Genomic DNA, 17,836 nt, shown 5'->3' with positions numbered 1-17,836 from the left:
ATATATATATAATTTTTTCTTAGTCTTCACCTGAGGATATTTTCTCCATTGCTTTTCAGAGACAGTGGAAGGGGGGGCAGAGAGAGAGAGAGAGATTGGTTGCCTCCTGCATTCACCCTGACCTGGGCTGGGGATCAAGCCTGCAACCGAGGTACATGCCCTTGACTGGGAATCGAACCCGGGACCCTTCGTCTGCAGGCTGTTCTTACCACTGAGCAGCACCAGCCAGGGTGCAAATGGTCAGATTTATTCTTTCCCCTGGGATCCTAATTGACAAAGACATTTCAGAAACATTGCACTGATGATATCACCATCCATAGCATCAAAAGATAATATTGGGTAAAATAAAATAAAATTACATTAGAAACAGAGGAAGACACATTTTAAAAAAGGAACACTAGAGACAGGCACGAAGTGTTTTATCTCCCCTCACACACTGGGCTCCGGCCACCGAACCGCAGAGGAAACCACGGCTCCCAGCCCGGGAGTGCGCTTCCTGTCTGTGTACCGTATTGGGTTTCATCTTCCCGCTTCCACTTACTCCCTCTGTGCTGTGTCTGAATGCTTCCCTGCAGGTCAACTTCTGGCACTCAGACCAGTGCAACATGATCAACGGGACGTCCGGGCAGATGTGGGCGCCGTTCATGACTCCCGAATCCTCGCTGGAATTCTACAGCCCCGATGCCTGCCGGTGAGTGGCCTCCTGGACCTCCTGGCCTCCCGGCCTCCGGGCCTCCTGGGCCTCCTGGCCTCCCGGCCTCCGGGCCTCCTGGCCTCCCAACCTCCGGGCCTCCTGGGCCTCCTGGGTGTTGAGACCTTTGGGTGCTTCTGTCTTGGCCCGTCTTTGGAGTTGCAGCCACAGAGGTGGGCTCAGGGCTGAGCAATTCCAGCGGCCCCGGCGGAGGGCGAGCACAGGCAGTGGGTCCTGTCTGTTCTCCTTCGCCTGGGACTTCTCCAGTATGAACTTGAACTCCTCCGCCTCCCCAGCACACCTTTCCGGAGCCCATGGTGGGAGATGCTGGGGATGTGGCAGTGACGAGCTGGGCCAGGTCCCTAATCCTCAGGAGCTATATCCTGGCAGGGGCACCCAGCCCAGCGTGCCCACAGCGAGTGTCAGAGCGAGAAGGGATTTTGCTCTGCGTGTATCCACTTTTTACAAGTAGAAATTCCAACCTAGAGAAAAATTGCAAGAAAAGTGTTACTAGCCCCCAGGACCGCCTTCCCCCAATTTCACCGGCCCTGTCTCTCTCAGGGTAGGTTTTCCCTGGGCCATTTGAGAGTAAGCTGGATGCCTACACACATCAGCGGGTATTTTCTAAACACAAGGATGTTTTCTTTCGTAACCACATTGCTGTCTTAATGACGAAATTTAGCATCAGTGTAATACCACCAGCTGGACCCGTGCTATCCAATAATAATGTAATAACGAAAGTCCCATTTCACAATTTTAAATTTAGTACTGGCCACGTTTAAAGAAGTAGCAAGAGCCCAGCCAGTGCGGCTCAGAGGTCACAGTTCAAATTCTGATCAGGGCACCTGCCGAGGTTTTGGGCTCGATTCCCAGTGAGGGGTGTGCAGGAGGCAGCCAATTGATGTTTCTATCTTTCTATACCTCTCCCTTCCCTTCTCTCTAAAAAAAAAAAAAAATTTTTTTTTTTAAAAAGTAGCAAGAAATAATAAGTGAAATTAATATTTTTTGTGTTAACCCCCACCCAAGGATATTTTTTCCTTTGATTTTTAGAGGGAGTGGAAGGGAGGGAGATAGAGAAACATCAATGTGAGAAAGAAACATTGACTGCTTGCCTCCCGCACAGGCCCTGACTGGGGCCAGGAGTCGAACCTGCAACCCAGGTACAGCCCTTGACTGGGAATCGAACCCGTGACCCTTCCATGCACGGGCCGACGCTCTAACCACTGAGCTGTGCCGGCCAGGGCTGTCTGTTCTGTTCTTGTTTCAAAGTTCCATGATGGCTGCTGGGACCCGAGGGTGGCAGAGCAGGTCGAGGGAAGTGGCTCAGTGTGGATCAGGACCTGGTGGCAGCCACCACGCTCCAGGTGTCACCCTCCTCCTTGTGTGTCCCCCACAGGTCCATGAAGCTCATCTACAAGGAGGCGGGGGTGTTCGAAGGCATCCCTACTTTCCGGTTCAAGGCCCCCGAAACCTTATTTGCCAACGGGTCCGTCTACCCGCCCAACGAGGGCTTCTGCCCCTGCCTGCAGTCCGGCATCCAGAACGTCAGCTCGTGCAGGTTCAGTACGTGTCACCCAACCCCGGTGACCCGAGGGCCCGGGAGCCAGACTGGTGACGGCTTATCTGCCGTGTGCCTCATTCTGCCCTATGCACTCTCCATAAGCCCAATAGGCCAGAGATAACGAGGGTGGTAGAGATAATTTGGGGGGGGAAAAGCCATGTTTATTAGTTGCTGTCATAATACTTTGCCACAAACTCGGAGGCCTGGAGTGAAAACCACAGTTGTACACAGTCCTGTGGTTTGGGAGTCTGACATCACGGCTCCGTGAGCCCATCCTGCAGCCACATCTCTGACTCGTAGCGCCCGAGTAGCCTGTGGACCATGCTGTGTCCACCCAGATAACCTGGGCCATGTTCCCAGTTCCCCTGAGCTGCGTCCCCCCATGTTAATTCTGCCCCCCACACCGAGATGTTCAGCGTGAGAATGAGGCTCCGCGGTGGGGGACCTGCCCTCCATCTCAGGAGGAAAGGAGGCTGGTTCGATTGTTTTGGAAAATCTCACTTGGCCACCCGCAGTTGTGGGGTTGGGTGTGACCGTCGGGCAGGCACAGTGTTCTCTGGCCTCAGTTGCTTGATTTGGACGCTTGGACATCAGCTCCATTCCCCTCTCCTCACCCTCCTCTGGTTGGTCAGCAAGCCTGGTGGGCTCTGCCTCCGGATTAACCCCCAGCCCTTCCTCCCCACTGCACCCCCGCCCCTTCGCAGTCCAGGCCACAGCGTCTCTGACCACTGGGCCGGGCCTCTTCGCTTGGCCCCCGTTGCATTGTTGCTGCCCTGGCACAATCCATCCCCGACTGTCCAGCTTGGTCGTCACTGACCTTGTGTGGCTATTTCCATTGGAATGGGCTTGAATGAAATAAAACGAAACAGGCAGTTCTTGGTCGCACTGGCCACATGTCACACGGTCACCACCCACACATGCCTAGTACGAGGTGCGTGGCTCAGAGAGACATTTCAGCATCGTAGAAAGCTCTACTGGACACCGTTCCGGAGAGCAGCCCGAGGGACCTTTCAAAGTCACGGTGGCCACTCAAGCCCTTGCTTCAGATGTTACCGTCTCCCCGGGCACCCGTAACACAGGCCTTGGCGCTCTGTGCTCGGCAGGACCTGGCCCCTCCGGCCTCTCGAGGTCATTTCTTCTCATGCTTCCCCCACATATTGTCCTTCAGTCCTGCACGACCACATCTCAGCACCTCTCCCCAAAGGGCCTCAGAAGGGAGAGGGAACGTAAAGATATTTATGTAAAGTTTTTTTCTATTTTGTTGAAATAAACACGTATACAGAAAGGTGCTCCAATGGCAGGTGCAGTTTGAAATTCCACAAAGTGAACATGGCCCTGTAACCAGCATCTTGATCAACAGAACAGGAGCAGCCCGGACTGCTCCCCAGGTCCCCTCCCGGTCGCTGGCCACAGCCTTGCCTGCCTTTGGACTTTGTGTGAATGGAATCAGAAAGTGTATAACCGCTTTTATCTTTTTCTGGCCTCTTCTGCCCATTGTCAAATTGGTGAGGTCAGTCCCTGTTGCTGTGGGTATTGTTGGCATCTTCTTCATAGCTGTATAGTATTCCATCCTGGGAGCATGCCTCAATTTCCTCACCTCCTTTACTGGTCACAGGCATCTGGGATTTTTTTTTTTTAAACATGATCTTAGTTCTGCTGGGGACGTTCTTGCGTGTGTCTTGGTGCACTTATTTCTGTATTTCTGTGGCATTTTATCTGAAGATAAGAAATACCCACCTATCTCCCTTTCCAAATCTTGAAAATCTGGACCCAGAGAACTCTGTCCTCAAACAGCGCCGTGTACGGAAGGGCCTGGGACTCGCCCAGTAGAGTCTCTTAATTGTAGTCAGCAATGATCCCAGGCAATTAGATATGGTTCAATGTGCCATAAAACAATAAATTAATTAGCACGTGTAACCTGGTCAGGTTTGTCTCAGACTGTTTGAAAATAAAATAGAAACATATGCTTGAGTGCTGTTAACAATCCAGGTGGGCCCTGTCCGGTGTGACTCGGGTCGAGCATCGTCCCATGCACCAGGAGGTCACCTGTTTGATTCCTGGTCAGGGCACATGCCCAGGTTGTGGGCTCAATCCCCAGTAGGGGGCGTGCAAGAGGCAGCCGATCCATTTTCTCTCTCTCCTTTCCTCTCTCTAAAATCAACACAAATATAGCCTGGCCGGACGTGGCTCAGCGGTTGAGCATCGACCTAGGATCCAGGCAATCAGGGTTCGATTCCCAGTCAGAGCACATGCCCGGGGTTGCAGGTGCAGCCGATCAATGACTCTCTCATCATTGATGTTTCTGTCTCTCTCTCTTTCTCTCCCTGAAGTCAATAAAGATATATTTTAAAAAATAAAATAAATAAAGTCAATACAAATATATATATTTTTAAAAAGCCAGATGGACTTATTGTCCATCGTCTGGACAGGTGGTGGCAAATAGTCCCTGTCCAATTCCTTCTCCCCGTGGCCTTGGAGACACGGCCAAGGCCTGGTTGAGATCCAGCACCTTCAAGGGCCTCTCTTGGTGACCCCCTCCCTCACCGGGGGCCCTGGAGTTTTGCCAGCTATGAAAATGGGGTCCTCACCTTTGCTCTAATGGTCTCCTTTCACACGGGAGATGGGATGATGGGAAGCGGGGTTGTCCAAATTGTGGGACCTTGTCCCTCGGGGTGCTTGAGATGATGTCAAAGGTTCAAGGCGGTGGCCTTAAATTTTCCCACCTCTTTTTTAATCCTTACCTGAGGATATTTTTTCCATTGACTTTTAGAGAGAGCGGGAGGGAGGGAGAGAGAGAAACATTGATGTGAGAGAGACAGGGATCGGTTGCCTCCCCCGTGTGCCCCGACCAGGACAGGGAATGGAACCTGCCAGCCCTTGTCCATGAGCTGCCTGCTCTGGGTCCTTGGAAGGCCTTGAGAGGCTCGCTCATTCTTTTCCTCGCCACTCACTGCCCATCAGGCCTGTTGTGCATTGTCCTGAGCTCACGAGGGTGTGCTGGTGTTGGCCTCGCTCGGTCAGTTGGTGGAGAGGTTTGACCTCGCGTTTCTGGGTGTGAATTTCCCACTCGGAGGCCCGAGTCAGTGCCTTTCACAGGCTGGCGTCCATCCTGCGGACCGGCTGCTGGGCGAGAGCGAAGCAGGTGTGTCTCCTTCCCTCCCCTGGACGTTGGGGAGACCTGAGCGCAGGTGTGCACACCTCAGCCCGTCTGATTGTGGCTGCATTGCCTGCAGAAGACAGTCGGGGCTGCTTGGCTTGGCGATCGAGAGGCTCCTACCCCCATCCAAGTTCAAATCTGGCCTGGACTTACCTTTGTACCCACAGTTCCCCTCCACGGCGTCTGCTTCATATGCATGTCCCACCTCCTGCATTTGCTTTTGAACCCCCTTTCTCCTGGAATGCCACCCCCGACCTCAGCCTGGCGTCCGCAGCCATCTCTTCCTTCCCCAGGTTGTACCCACTCCAGAACCAGCAGCTCCTGTGTCACCATTCGCCTGGCCCAGAGCTTGCCCCCTGCTGGGTTCCCACGCCCAGGGCCTCCCTGGCACGTTTCAGACTGAATGAAGGAATCCTCTGTCTAGTTATTGTCGTTTGCATCTTGTCATCATCACGGGGTGCTTGGCAGATGGCTGCGTTTCCGTGTCCGTGCATCCCCGCTTCTGGCTCCGGGATTGGCATGAAGCCTCCAGATATGGCAACACCCCCTGCTTGTCTGACACCCCCTCTCTGCCCTCTGCCTTCCAGATGCACCCCTGTTCCTCTCCCACCCTCACTTCTACAATGGCGACCCGGTCCTGGCAGAGGCGGTGCTCGGCCTGCACCCTAGTGAGAAAGAGCATTCTCTGTTCCTGGACATCCACCCGGTGAGTGCTGCCCGTCAGCCTGTGGGGGGAGGATTTCCGGTTGGGGCATGGTTGGCCCCCATCCCCAGGCACCAAGCTATTGGGGGTGGGGAGGAGGATGGGAAGCCCGGCTTTGATAACTTCTAGAATATTAAACCATCAGAGATCTCTACTTTGCTCGGACTCCATAGTTCAGGAACTTGATTATCTCTGTGGAAAGGAATCACGACTGTAAAAGGACCATAAGACAGTAAATTAATTAGGGATTATCAGCCTGCAGATTACCCACAGGCAGCCCTCTGGCTACCGACGTACCATAAAGATGTTTAGGTACCAACGAAAACATCTTGCAAATAAATTGACTTCCGGGGAATTCCAGGAAGAGCGAGGTCTCGTCCATTCTCACCGGGGACTCTCACTTGAGGGTGCGGGTCCCCCCATCCCACGCTGGGAAACAGGCAGTTAGTCCAGTCCCAGAGGCCAGAGAGAGGCTCCAGCTGTTTCGCAGCAGCCTCGGGCTGGCCGGCCTCCCCTCTCGGCTCAGGTCCGCGCGGAGGCAGGGAGAGGAAGTGGCCTTTCTTCGCTGAGTTTTTCTGGGCTCCGTGGGAGGAAGGTCCTGAGGGCAGTCTGTTGCTTATTGGGCATTAGCCCCAGAGCAGGACTCCCCTGGGAACTGCTTCCGTGGTCGCCACCTTTCTGCTCCCGAGTCCTGGGGAGGTTGGGTGATGGCGGTGGGCTCCTGGGGCCTCATTTCTGTTCCCTGAGGTGCTGGGAGCAGGGGGGCGCTTGACCCGCTGCGATGTGACCGGCAGCAGCTGGAGGAACATGCCAGGGAGGGGAGGAAGTGCCCAAGTCCAGTGGAAGGACACACAGTCGGGTCACAGAGGGAAAGGCCCATGGGTGACGTCTAGGAGGACCGGGCACAGGGTCCCAGCGGTCACACAGGTCGCCCTTAATTCCTCCAGCCACAAGTTGAGACAGCAAATCTTTTTTATGGAATTTGGAGGGTGGAGGGCGGGCGGTGACGGAAAATGTCACTGTGCTTGGGGAAGCCACACTGTGAGAGGGCGGACTAGAGGCATGAGGGTTTTTCCATCCAGGGAGAGGCCTGCTCTCTGGAGGGGCCCCCGGAGGTGTTTGGGAAGCACGTGTTTACCTTTTAGGGTTCAGAGTGAGTTGAGGAGACCCCAGAACATGGGCCTTGGAGCTGGGACTTGCCCCCGTCTCCAGCAGGACCAGGGAGAGGGGACTTTGCAGGGGGTCCCCAGACTCCAGGCAGGCCAGGCCCTCACTGTGTGTGTTACCACAGGTCACGGGGATCCCCATGAACTGCTCGGTGAAGCTGCAGCTGAGCCTGTACATTAAGGCCGTCGAAGGCATCAAGTGAGTGGGGCTCGCTCAGGGATTGGGGACTGGGGACTCCAGCCATCTCCCCTGGGACAGAGGCCCCCCCCAAGATATGGCACCTGGTTCCTGCCATTGGTCCCCTAACAGGTGTCATAGCTCTGTACCAAGGCCCCACCCGCATCCTGACATTCCTGCCGCAGAATCCCTTTGAATGTCAGCCGAGCCCTGTGCCTGCCGCTCAGCAGAGTGGCAAAAATTAATCCCTGGCAAAACCTAGTGTTTGACAACGGGAACTTACTAGACAGTGTTTCTTCACTGTGATGGTTCACTTTATGGGAGGAATTTTTTAAGCACTGATTTTGGTTTTTTAATTTATTTTTATTTGGAATAACAGCTTTATCAAGGTTTAATTCACATACTATAAAACCCACCCTTTATTTTTTATTTATTTTTATTTTTTTTAAATACATCTTTATTGATTTCAGAGAGAGAGAGAGAGAGAAACATCAATGATGAGAGTCATTGATCGGCTGCCTCCTGCATGCCCCCAACTGGGGATGGAGCCCGCAGTCCGGGCATGTGCCCTGACCGGGAATCGAACCCCGATCGCCTGGATCCTAGGTCGATGCTCATTCACTGAGCCACACCCGGCCGGGCTAAAACCCACCCTTTAAAAATCTACAGTTCAGTGATTGTAGGAGATTCACAGTCATGCAACCATCACCCCAATATTGGAACATTTCCATCAACCCCAGAAAGGAACCCCATACCCCGTTCCCCTCAGCCCCAGGCAACCACCAATCTCTCTTGTCCTTACATTTCCTATAAACGGGATCCTGTGCTACGTGGCCACCTGCGCCTGGCTGCTTTCACTCAGCATCATGTTCTCAAGGTTCATCCACGTTGTAGCAGGTGTCGGGGCTTCAGGGCTTCATCCATTTTCATGGCTGTGTAATATTCCACCGCCCGGCCAGAGCACGTGTTATTTATCAGTCGATGGACATTTGGGCTGTGTCTAGGTTTTGGCAGTCGTGAGTCGTGCTGCTACAGCTGTTCACGGACGCGTTTCTCTGTGGGCACGTGCGCTCACTTCTCTCGGGTTGACGCCTAGGAGCAGAGTTGCTGAGTCAGATGGTAACTGTTTTCTGGTCGGAGGAACTGCCGGGCTGTTTCCCGCGGCGGCTGCGTTCCCCCCGCCGTGCGGGCGGCTCCGGCTTCCATCCTCGCCAGCTCCCGTCACGACGTGACGTTTTGACTGAGCTGAGTGCGGGAGTCCGCAGGTCACCGTCACCGCGATGTCAGTGCCTGTACTTGGGAGCACGTTTCAAATAGTTCCCTTTAACAACTCTCACCCTAGAAAGGTTCCTGGGTGGCAGGAGTGTGGGCTTCTGTGCAGCTCTGTGAACCGCCTCAGCTGGGAAGAGCAACACGTGGTGAGCCGCAGGGGATAAATATGACCCTCGTCTTGTTTTGTGTTTTGTAATCCTCACCTGAGGATGTTTTTTCCATTGATTTTTTTTTTTTTTTTTTTTTTTTTTTTTTTTAGAGAGAGAGAAACATTGACGTGAGAGAGACACGTCGATTGGTTGCCTCCCCAACGCGCCCCAACCAGGGCTGGGAACGAACCTGCAACCTAGGTACATGCTGCCCTTGACCTAGAACCAAACTGGCGACTCTGCTGCTCAGGCCGACGCTCTAACTACTGAGCTACACCGGCCAGGGCCTCACAGGAGTTTTCATCAGCACATATGGAGGCTGCTCAGGGGGTTAGTGCTTGAGGGATTTGTGGGCTGTGATGGACACCGTGCCACCCAGGCCGGATGGAGCTCCTAGGCCCAGGCATTCTGCACCTCGTCCTGTGGCTCAAACTCACCTGGGCAGGCAGGTGACAGAGCAGAGGGCAGGCTGGGTGGGGCTGGGGCCTAGGGCCTAGGGCCAGCCCACGCCCAGCCTCTGCCCAGCCTCTGCCCAGCCCCTGCCCAGCATGAGGGGAAGGGGCTCCATGTGTTCTCATCAGTTTCCAAAATCTGGATTTTTACATGAGCTCCCTCAATTTTCACCTATTAGGAGTGAATTAAAATTCTTGACAAACGCTGTCCCTGGGGGGCTGGATTCTGTCTTTTGAGGGCCTAGGGCTGCGACCCTGACTTTCCTGGATTGTGTCTCGGTCTGCCAGGAAGGGGGTGCCACACAGCAGCCCCATGGTCCCTGCCCGCAGGAGCCCTGGTCTAGAGGGAGCTGGTCTCCACCGCGGCGCTTACCGCCACCTGGAGGGCGGAGGAGGAACTGGCCGTGGGAACGGTCTGGAGACGCAGCTGCCCTGAAGCAGAGCAGTGACCAGGACTGGCCCCGGGGACTTCTGGGCTGTGCGCTCACAAGATCTCTATCTCGTGATGCAATGCTATTTGCACCGAACTCATCAGTTTTCACGAACGTAGATAAAAGAGGCCAACGTGTATTATTTCCACGGCGTTTTCCGGGCCTCGGCTCTGAGGGAGATGCTGTGTGAATCCATTGCACTGCACAGAACCCTACGCAGTGGCGGAGGGCCTGAGAGACTCTTGAGAGCTTTGACTGAGGACTTGGCTCTTTGCGCCGGGTGTGGTCCCTGTCTCCAGGGTCAGCGCTGCGCGTCTCCGCTCTGTGCGCAGACCCCGGAGTGGGAGAGTTCGGAGTATCCAATAGCAATGAGAATGAGGAAGAGAACTGGGGGCGCTTTTTCTAGACTGGGCGTTTTTGTAAGCACTTTGCTCACGTGGTTCAGGCCTCACCAGAGCCCTGCGAGTTCTGTTAGGGTCCCCATTTTACAGAGGAGGCACAGAGAAGGTAGGTAGATGCCCGAGGTCACACAGCAAGCTGGTAAGTGGCTGTGCTGGGTCCCTAAGACCACCCACTGTTGTGACTTATTCCAGCGAAAGGGGTGAAGTCTTGGGGAGTCACACAGGACACCAAATTCCCCAGCAAGGAGTTGAGACAACCCGTGTGAAATGTCACCAGGGAAGCCCCTTACAGACTCAGCGTCCAAGGTGTTATCAGGGGCTGGTCACCCAGGCATCCTAGCCTGGCATGTCCCCAAACCCAAGACTCTCCGGAGGACAGCAGGTGTCAGCATCAACCACACCCTTTGTCAGCTGGGGGCGCTGCCATCCTGAATAAAATTGGGGCTCTGTTTCTAAAAGGAGCGACTAGGTCACGGGCAACCCTTGCCACTCAGGTGTGAGTTCCTAATTGAAAGAGATCTCGTCCGATTGTTAGGTTGCTCCCTGCCGGGAAATGCCGATCCCTCCCTCCGGCCGGCACCAGCACCAGCACCAGCGGAGTCCTTCGAGCCCCTGGAGCTCACGGCCGCCAGTCCACACCCACCCGGCGGAAAACGCCCTGACGAAACTTCTCACTGGCTCTGTCTCGCTTATTTCCAGACAAACCGGGAACATTGAGCCTGTGGTGTTGCCGCTGGTGTGGTTTGAGGAGGTGAGGCTGCCTCGCTGTCCCTGTATGGGGCTCCCTTCGGTGTGGCCTCTGCAGTGGGGAGCCCGAGTGGGCATCGGAGGGAGGGGGGCCATTAGTGGAGGGGGAAGGCTGGGCTTGGGGAACCGACCGTGTGGCCTAGAACAAGCCAGAGAAACTTCACACTCTGCTGGCACTTGCCGAAGACAGAAGCTTCTAGAAACTGTAAAAGCCCAGCCTCAGGGTGTAATCATTTTCTGAATGTACCCTGACTGCTTCTCCTGAGACAAGGGAAGTTGGTTTTCAGGGTGTCAGCTTTCTTTTCTCTGGTTTTTCAGGGTTCCTTCTGGCCTAGCTCCTTTTAGTCATTGATTGATTTTACAGAGAAAGAAGGAAGGAAAGAGAGAAACGAGAGAAACAATTTGTTGCTCCACCTATTGATGAATCATTGGTTGATTCTTGTATGTACCTTGACCAGGGATCGAACCTGAAACCTTGGTGTGTCGGGACCGTGCTCTAACCAACTGAGCTACCCGGCCAGGCCTGGTCTGGTTCATTTTAAACTAGGGTGAGCTCAGGGCCAGAACAGGCGGCCTCCGAACGTGAAGTTCAGATGTGGGCGGGTGGGAGGCAGAGTTCTCTCTGCTCCACTCAGCCTTCCAGGGCCGCCGGGCTCCTTCCGTCCCGTGGGCCCACCCTCTGACGCCCTCTGAATCCATCCGGTTCCGTGGGTGGGGAGAGTGATGGAGAGAGCCCTGGGGGAGGCTTTCACCCGCCAGGTGCGGGAGTTAACATCACTGTGCCCACGTCCCATTGGCCAGAATGCAGTCACATGGCCCTGCCAACTGCAGGGGATTCTGGGAAGTGTAGTCCCCCTGTGTGGCCCTGGAGTAAGCGGACGCCTCCAGCCGGCTGGGGATGGGGATGAGGAAGGGGCCTGGGGTGGCATCTGCAGGTGGCCCGGCCACGTGTTGTGTCTTCCTCTCTCGGCAGAGAGGGGCCATGGAGGGTGAGACCCTGCAGACGTTCTACACCCAGCTGGTGTTGATCCCCAAGGTTCTGCACTACTCGCAGTATGTCCTCCTGGCCCTGGGCGCCGTCCTGCTGCTCATCCCTGTCGTCTACGAGATCCGCAGCCAAGTAAGTGGCGGCCCGAGCAAGGCCCAGGCCAGGCAGCCCACTGCTTGCTTCTGGGGGAAGGAGGGGCTCAGATGGGCCCCCCCGAGTCGTCCCTTCCCGCTGTCCCCGCGGACGGACGCCATCTGCCCGGAGCTCACCCCGGGCAGCGTCGGGGTCTGTGCTGGGGGCAGGGGAGCTGTCGCTGGGTCCTTGCATCTCCTGCCTCCCGTGTGCCACCTCTCTGCTGGTTCTGGGAGGCCTGAGGGCCCTCCCTCGGAGGGGCTGCCGGTGGGCTTTGGCTTAGGAGACCTTCATTCATTCATTCATTCACGACACCCCTTTGATGAGCAGCTGTTTTTCGAGGCATTGTGCACAGTTTGGGGGACACAGAAATGGCTAGAACGTGAATCTGAAGACCGGGGGGCAAGACAGACTTTACTTTGTCACAGGGCGACGGGCCTGCGATCTTGGCGCCCCAGGGGTGGTGGGGAGGGGTGAACAGCTACTGGTGGAGAGGGGACGCTGCTCAGTGGCAGGGAGTCTTGAGAAGCCATTTGGGATCCACCTTGGTGGCCCCCGCCTTGTCCTGGGACCCCAGTCTTTCTTCTCATTCTCAGGGCAGCCTGCGCCCTTGCTCGCTTGCTGGGGCAGCGATGACCCCTCCCAGGTGCTCGGCCTGGGCTCTCACACCCTTAACCCTTTGCCTTCCAGCACCCCTCCCGTGGGGGAAAAGGTTCCCACTGGTGCGAGCGAGGGTCCCAGCTCTCGCCACGTCGAGGTCCCTGGTGTTTGAGCCCCGACGAACATTGGGTGTCACAAGACCGCTGGGGGCCTCTGTGCTCTGCCACTGCTCCGTGACAGCCAGGCTGAGCGGGGCTCTCCTGTGAGCCGAAGGGAATTCCCTAAAGTTTTCTTACTTAAATTACCCTGGGAAGGTGGAAGGGACCAGAAGCCAGAGCTCCCACACATGGGGCCTCCCAGGGGACCAGCGGTGAGGGGCTGGGCCAGGGGAGGAGGCCGAGGCAGCCCGTGTCCTTGTCCCCTCTGTCTCTCCCCTAACCGTGCATGGGGGGGGGCAGGAGGAGAGTGAGGACTCCATGAGACATGCTGGTTTGGACCCCTTCCCTGCCTCACCCCCAGATCTATGTCTGGCCCCCAGACCCAGTGAGATTGCCATTGATGAGTCAGCTGGGGCTCCCTCCCCGCAGGTTTCATTGGAGGCCACATAGGTGAACTTCACCCCATTACGTGTGTCTCCGCTTAGCCTTAACGTTGCTGTTTGTCTCGTGCGCTGGTGAACTCAACATACTTTATTTTATTATTTTAAAAATATATCTTTATTGACTTCAGAGAGAGGAAGGGAGAGGGAGAGAGCGATAGAAACATCGATGATGAGAGTCATTGATCGGCTGCCTCCTGCAGCCCCCGCTGGGGATCAAGCCAGCAACCTGGGCATGCGCCCTGGCCGGGAATCGAACCAGTGACTTCTTGGTTCATGGGCTGACGCTCAACCAGCTGAGCCACCCCAGCCGTGCAAATCAAAAGTCTTTTAACAGAAAAATCTCTGTTTCTGGTTGATTTAAAACACCACCTGCACCACCCGCTGCTTCCTGGCCAGTCCACCTGCCACGATTTCTAAATGTGCCAGTGGACAAACCCTTTCCAGCTTGGCCTGCCCGCCCGGCCAAGCGTGTCTCCTGAAGATACCGGTATTTCCGTCCCTGATGAAGGGTGACATGACTCCCCCACACCTCAGCCAACCCCAGTCACTCATGGGGTCGGACTCGAGAATTCTGCATTCCACCCTGTGCTTCTCAAAAAATCAAAGAGCCACTTAAAACCTTTCCCATCCAGCTGCAACGTCTACTGTAAATCAATTTGGTTGTCTTCTAGGAGAGATGCTATTTATTTTGGAGTAGTCATAAGAAGGGCTCCAAGGATCCGGAGGCCATACAGGCCTATTCTGAGTCCCTGATGACTTCAGCTCCCAAGGGCACTGTGCTGCTAGAAGCAAGGCTGTAGGTGGCTGCCAGGTAACACCCCCCCCGCCCCTCCCGTAGCGAGTAGTACTCCTGGGGCCCCACACAGTTCGCCTCTGACTCATTTCTTCAGCCTGAACTCCACCTGGAGTGTGGACACACTGAGAGCATATGTTTGTGTATTTTGTTTTGGGGGCGCCACCCTTCTTACTTTCCAAGCGAGCCGATGGCAGCTTCTTCCACCCGGATGCCTAGAGCTCTGCAGGCTGGTATCTTTGCAAGGTTGTGTTAGCAAAGGTGGAGGACGGCTGCCTCTCAGATCAAACCTCTGGTGCAATAGCCTCCTCCGGGGGTGTTTGCTAAAAATGCAGCTCCTGCAGGGCCGGGGTGGCTCCGTTGGTTGAGTGTAATCTGTGCACCGAAAGGTCTCCTGTTCAATTCCCAGCCAGGGCACGTGCCTGGGTTGCAAGCTCGATATATATGTATAATTTCACCCCATACAGTTTTTAAAATTTTTATCTATCTATCTGTCTTAGAGAGAGAGAGAGAGACATGATTTGTCGCCCCACTTACGCATGTATCATTGGTTGATTCTTGCATGTGCCCTGACCGGGGATCGAACCCTCAACCTTGGCCTGTGGGGAGGACACGCTAACCAACGGAGCGACCCGGCCAGGCTGTTGTTTTGGTTTCTGAATATCGTGCCGCCCCTGGAGCTCCTGGGCCCGCTTGGGTTTAAGTCGCTTTCTTGAGCCACAGAGCCCAGGGTGAGGCAACACCCTACAGTTTGGGGCCAGCTGGCTGCCTCCGGTTCGCCTGATTGCCAGGGCTGGAGGAAGGAGGAGAAGAGAGCATGCAAAGTGGGCAGGCCTGTGCGTGTTGGCAGATGGTGCGGGAGGGGGGGGGAGGGAGGGAAGGACAGACAGCTGTGTCCCCAGCCAGGCTCTGGGGGCTCCTCCTGCAAGCTGAGGATAAGAGAGGAGGGCCCACCAGGTCAGGGATGAGCATTAAGGTGACCCCCTGATCCCCAGGCTTGGGGGCAGGGCGCCCCCCTTTCCTTCCTCTCCCAGGAATTCCTCAGGGACACCTCATCATATGCCGTTTGGCCCCTTTGGCACCCCTGTCCCCTTCCAGTCATGATTCCCTTCTGCAGAGACTTGCTTAGTACTCTCGGGGTGCAGGGTGGGGTCGTCAGGCACAGGGAAGGGGTCAGTCGCTTCAGCCCGGGGAGCGCCGGTGGCCATGAGGTCAGAGCCCCAGGGCGCACCTCCCTGGACGCAGCCAGGGTGTCCTGCCCCCTCCCTTCCCCCAGTAAAAACTAAACTGAGATCTCTTGCTTTGGCCGACAGAATCCAATGTTCAAGCTACTGGGGAAGTTTTTGACTTAGATTCTGCTGCTCGGCCTTCTGGAGGCAGGTCAGCCTCCACCGCAGAGGCCGCCCTCTGCCCCTGTCACGTATACTTGGGGAATGGGGTGTCCTGTGGGCTTTGGTTCGGGGGCCGCGCCTGGGAAGTGGCCGGTGGTCTTGGAGACCTGGAGTCCCTGCAGGGCAGCTTCCAGCCCGGGCTGAAGATCCACCTGGGTCCGGGGGAGGCCCCACACCCTGCCCTGCGCCTGGGCACCGGGGTGGCCCCGAGGGGCCGCCTGGCGAGAGAGAGGGCGGGAAATGCGGCGGCCGCGAGCCCAGAGGGGTGTTTTGGTGTGAGGAAGAGAGACAGCCCTCGGCGCGACACAGGCAGCTCCAGGGCGGGCGGCTTGGCAAACGCGCCGACAAGCTCTGGCAGCGAGCGGACGGGGCCCCGGGACAGGGCAGCCCCTCGGCGAATGTTCCCGGCCCTTTCTTACCTGTCTGCTGTCCAAAGGCCCGCAGCTAAACACGCGAGGAGGGAGCGGGGAGGGCGAGCAGGGGCCCGCCTCGCTCTGGGTCCCTGAGAGTTTGTAACATGCGCTTATGGGGAAACATACTTTTCCCTTTTGACTTCTGACGGGGCCTCTGTCACGCCGCGGCTCTTTGGGCCCACGTTGCTGACACTCTGGCCGCCCCCGGGTGTCTCCTGCTGCCTCGGTGGCTGAGTCTGGGGAGGGGCGTGTGTGGGGGTCACACCCTCAGGAAGCCTGGGATCTGCCCCAGAGTCCAAGGGACAGGAGTCCTAACCTCTGCCCTGTCCCGTGCACAGTGGGGGACTTACTCTCCCTCCCCCACTCGGTGAACAGGCACCGGGGGCGTGAGCATTCAGGGTGCTCGGACCACGGCTGCCTCCCGCTCGCCCCTGCTGGCGATCGAGCCCGCAGCCCGGGCCTGTGCCCTGACCGGGGATCCAACCGTGACCTCCTGGATCCTAGGGCGATGCTCAACCTCTGAGCCACGCCCACGGGCGGCTTTTCTCATCTTGAACTAGATAGATGGGTGCTGCTCACGGAGGGGGGGCAGGGCAGGGCAGGGCCGGGGATGTGGGCGGGGCTGGAGGTGGTGACCCGGCTCCCCCTTTCTCCACAGGGCCCCGGAGATGCCCAGAGCCAGCCCAGCCCCACCACTCAGCCAGCCCGGCTCCCCAGCCCCTGCCGCTCCAGCGCCCTCTCAGCCGACAGCCCTCCGGTCCCAAAGTCTGAGCCACACGCGTGTCCGCACACTGCACACACCCCTGACACATGTATGCGTACGCGTACGCAGGTGTGTGCAGACACGCTCAGGGCCGGGGATGCTGCTGAGGGGACTCAAAGAGAGGCTCACCAGCAGGAACTTTCTGGAGCCTTCCGGAACCTTCTCTCCAAGGCACCCACAGGCATGCGGGTGAACATGTTCAGCCGCTGGGCCACTTGTCCCCAGCCACCCTCTCCATCGGTCTGCAAACACCACGGCCTCCGCTCGGCTCACCCAGCAGGACAGGGCTTTTACTCCTAGGGTGACCGCTGTCCGAAAACCCAGCCCAGAGTGCAGACTTCTCATGCCAAAGCCAGTGGACAGGGGCCATGGGCTCAGGGCTCAGCCAGACCCAGAGCTGTGGCCTCTGTGCCCATCTGAGCGGGGGCACAGCCCCTTCACGGGCCTCAGAAGCCAGCGAGAGTGAGACGCCCCGTTGGGTGTCGGGGCCCCTTCCCCCCAGGGAAACTGACATCGTGCTGTATCCTGAGCCAGCTACTCCTGGCTGGGGTGGCAGGAGGCTGTGCCCCGAGCTGCCCCCCATGAGGGCCCCCATCCTTTAGGTGCCGGCCCGAGGTGGACAGGTCTGGGCCCTGCAGCTGGACGTCCCGCCAGGTGGGAGGCCCGTCCGCCTGCGGCTTCTGGTCTCCGGGGCTGCCCCGTCTCTTTTCTACTGGAAGGAAAATGAGTTTTATCATCTTTTAAAAATAATTTACTATTGAAGTAATAAACCTTTTTAAAAAGTGGACACTCGGGTCCGTGACGGTCTGTTTGCTGGTGGGGGTGGGGGGTGGGGGCAGCTTCCTGGCACATTCTGGGCTCTTCTCAGTCAGTAGGTCTTTCTTGGAAGCTGCGTCTCTCAAGGGCTGAGCTGCTCGCCTGCCTCTCTCGTTTTACAATTTCAACCACGGGCCTGGACACATGGAGCACCTTTCTGGGCTCGCTCTTCTTGCCACATAAATGGCAGAAAGTAAGCGGTTGAGAGAATGGGTGGGCGCTCTGCCTCTTACTAGCTTTACTAGTGATTTTAGGCAACTCCCTTGACTGCCCTGTGCCTCAGTTTCCCCACCTCTAAACTGGGGATAACAGTACCTGCCTCTTAGAGCGGCAGTGAGACTCAGTTCATACCCGAGATGCTTGGTGCAGCTGGCACACGGAGGGGGCAATAGACATTTGCCATTATTAATATTTTTGTTGTCAGTCCTCAC

General features: G+C 56.5%; 1 protein-coding gene across 1 annotated transcript in view; it reads left to right on the top strand.

The window, feature by feature from the left end:
* The window catches only part of SCARB1 (scavenger receptor class B member 1), a 40,508-nt gene extending 23,445 nt beyond the window's left edge, over positions 1 to 17,063 (top strand). Inside the window, exons 6-13 of the mRNA XM_016203180.2 lie at positions 576 to 691; positions 2,088 to 2,254; positions 5,997 to 6,115; positions 7,404 to 7,477; positions 10,861 to 10,912; positions 11,882 to 12,028; positions 13,901 to 14,040; positions 16,485 to 17,063. Of these exons, the coding sequence (XP_016058666.2) occupies positions 576 to 691; positions 2,088 to 2,254; positions 5,997 to 6,115; positions 7,404 to 7,477; positions 10,861 to 10,912; positions 11,882 to 12,028; positions 13,901 to 14,029 (804 nt within the window). The 3' untranslated portion in view covers positions 14,030 to 14,040; positions 16,485 to 17,063. The remainder of the gene's footprint in view (positions 1 to 575; positions 692 to 2,087; positions 2,255 to 5,996; positions 6,116 to 7,403; positions 7,478 to 10,860; positions 10,913 to 11,881; positions 12,029 to 13,900; positions 14,041 to 16,484) is intronic.
* The last annotated feature ends 773 nt before the right edge of the window (positions 17,064 to 17,836 follow it).

The sequence above is a fragment of the Miniopterus natalensis genome, chromosome 20 (genome assembly GCF_054644295.1).
Source record: "Miniopterus natalensis isolate mMinNat1 chromosome 20, mMinNat1.hap1, whole genome shotgun sequence".
In the NCBI taxonomy this organism is placed as follows: domain Eukaryota; kingdom Metazoa; phylum Chordata; class Mammalia; order Chiroptera; family Miniopteridae; genus Miniopterus; species Miniopterus natalensis.
This window is presented reverse-complemented; position numbering and strand designations above follow the sequence as displayed.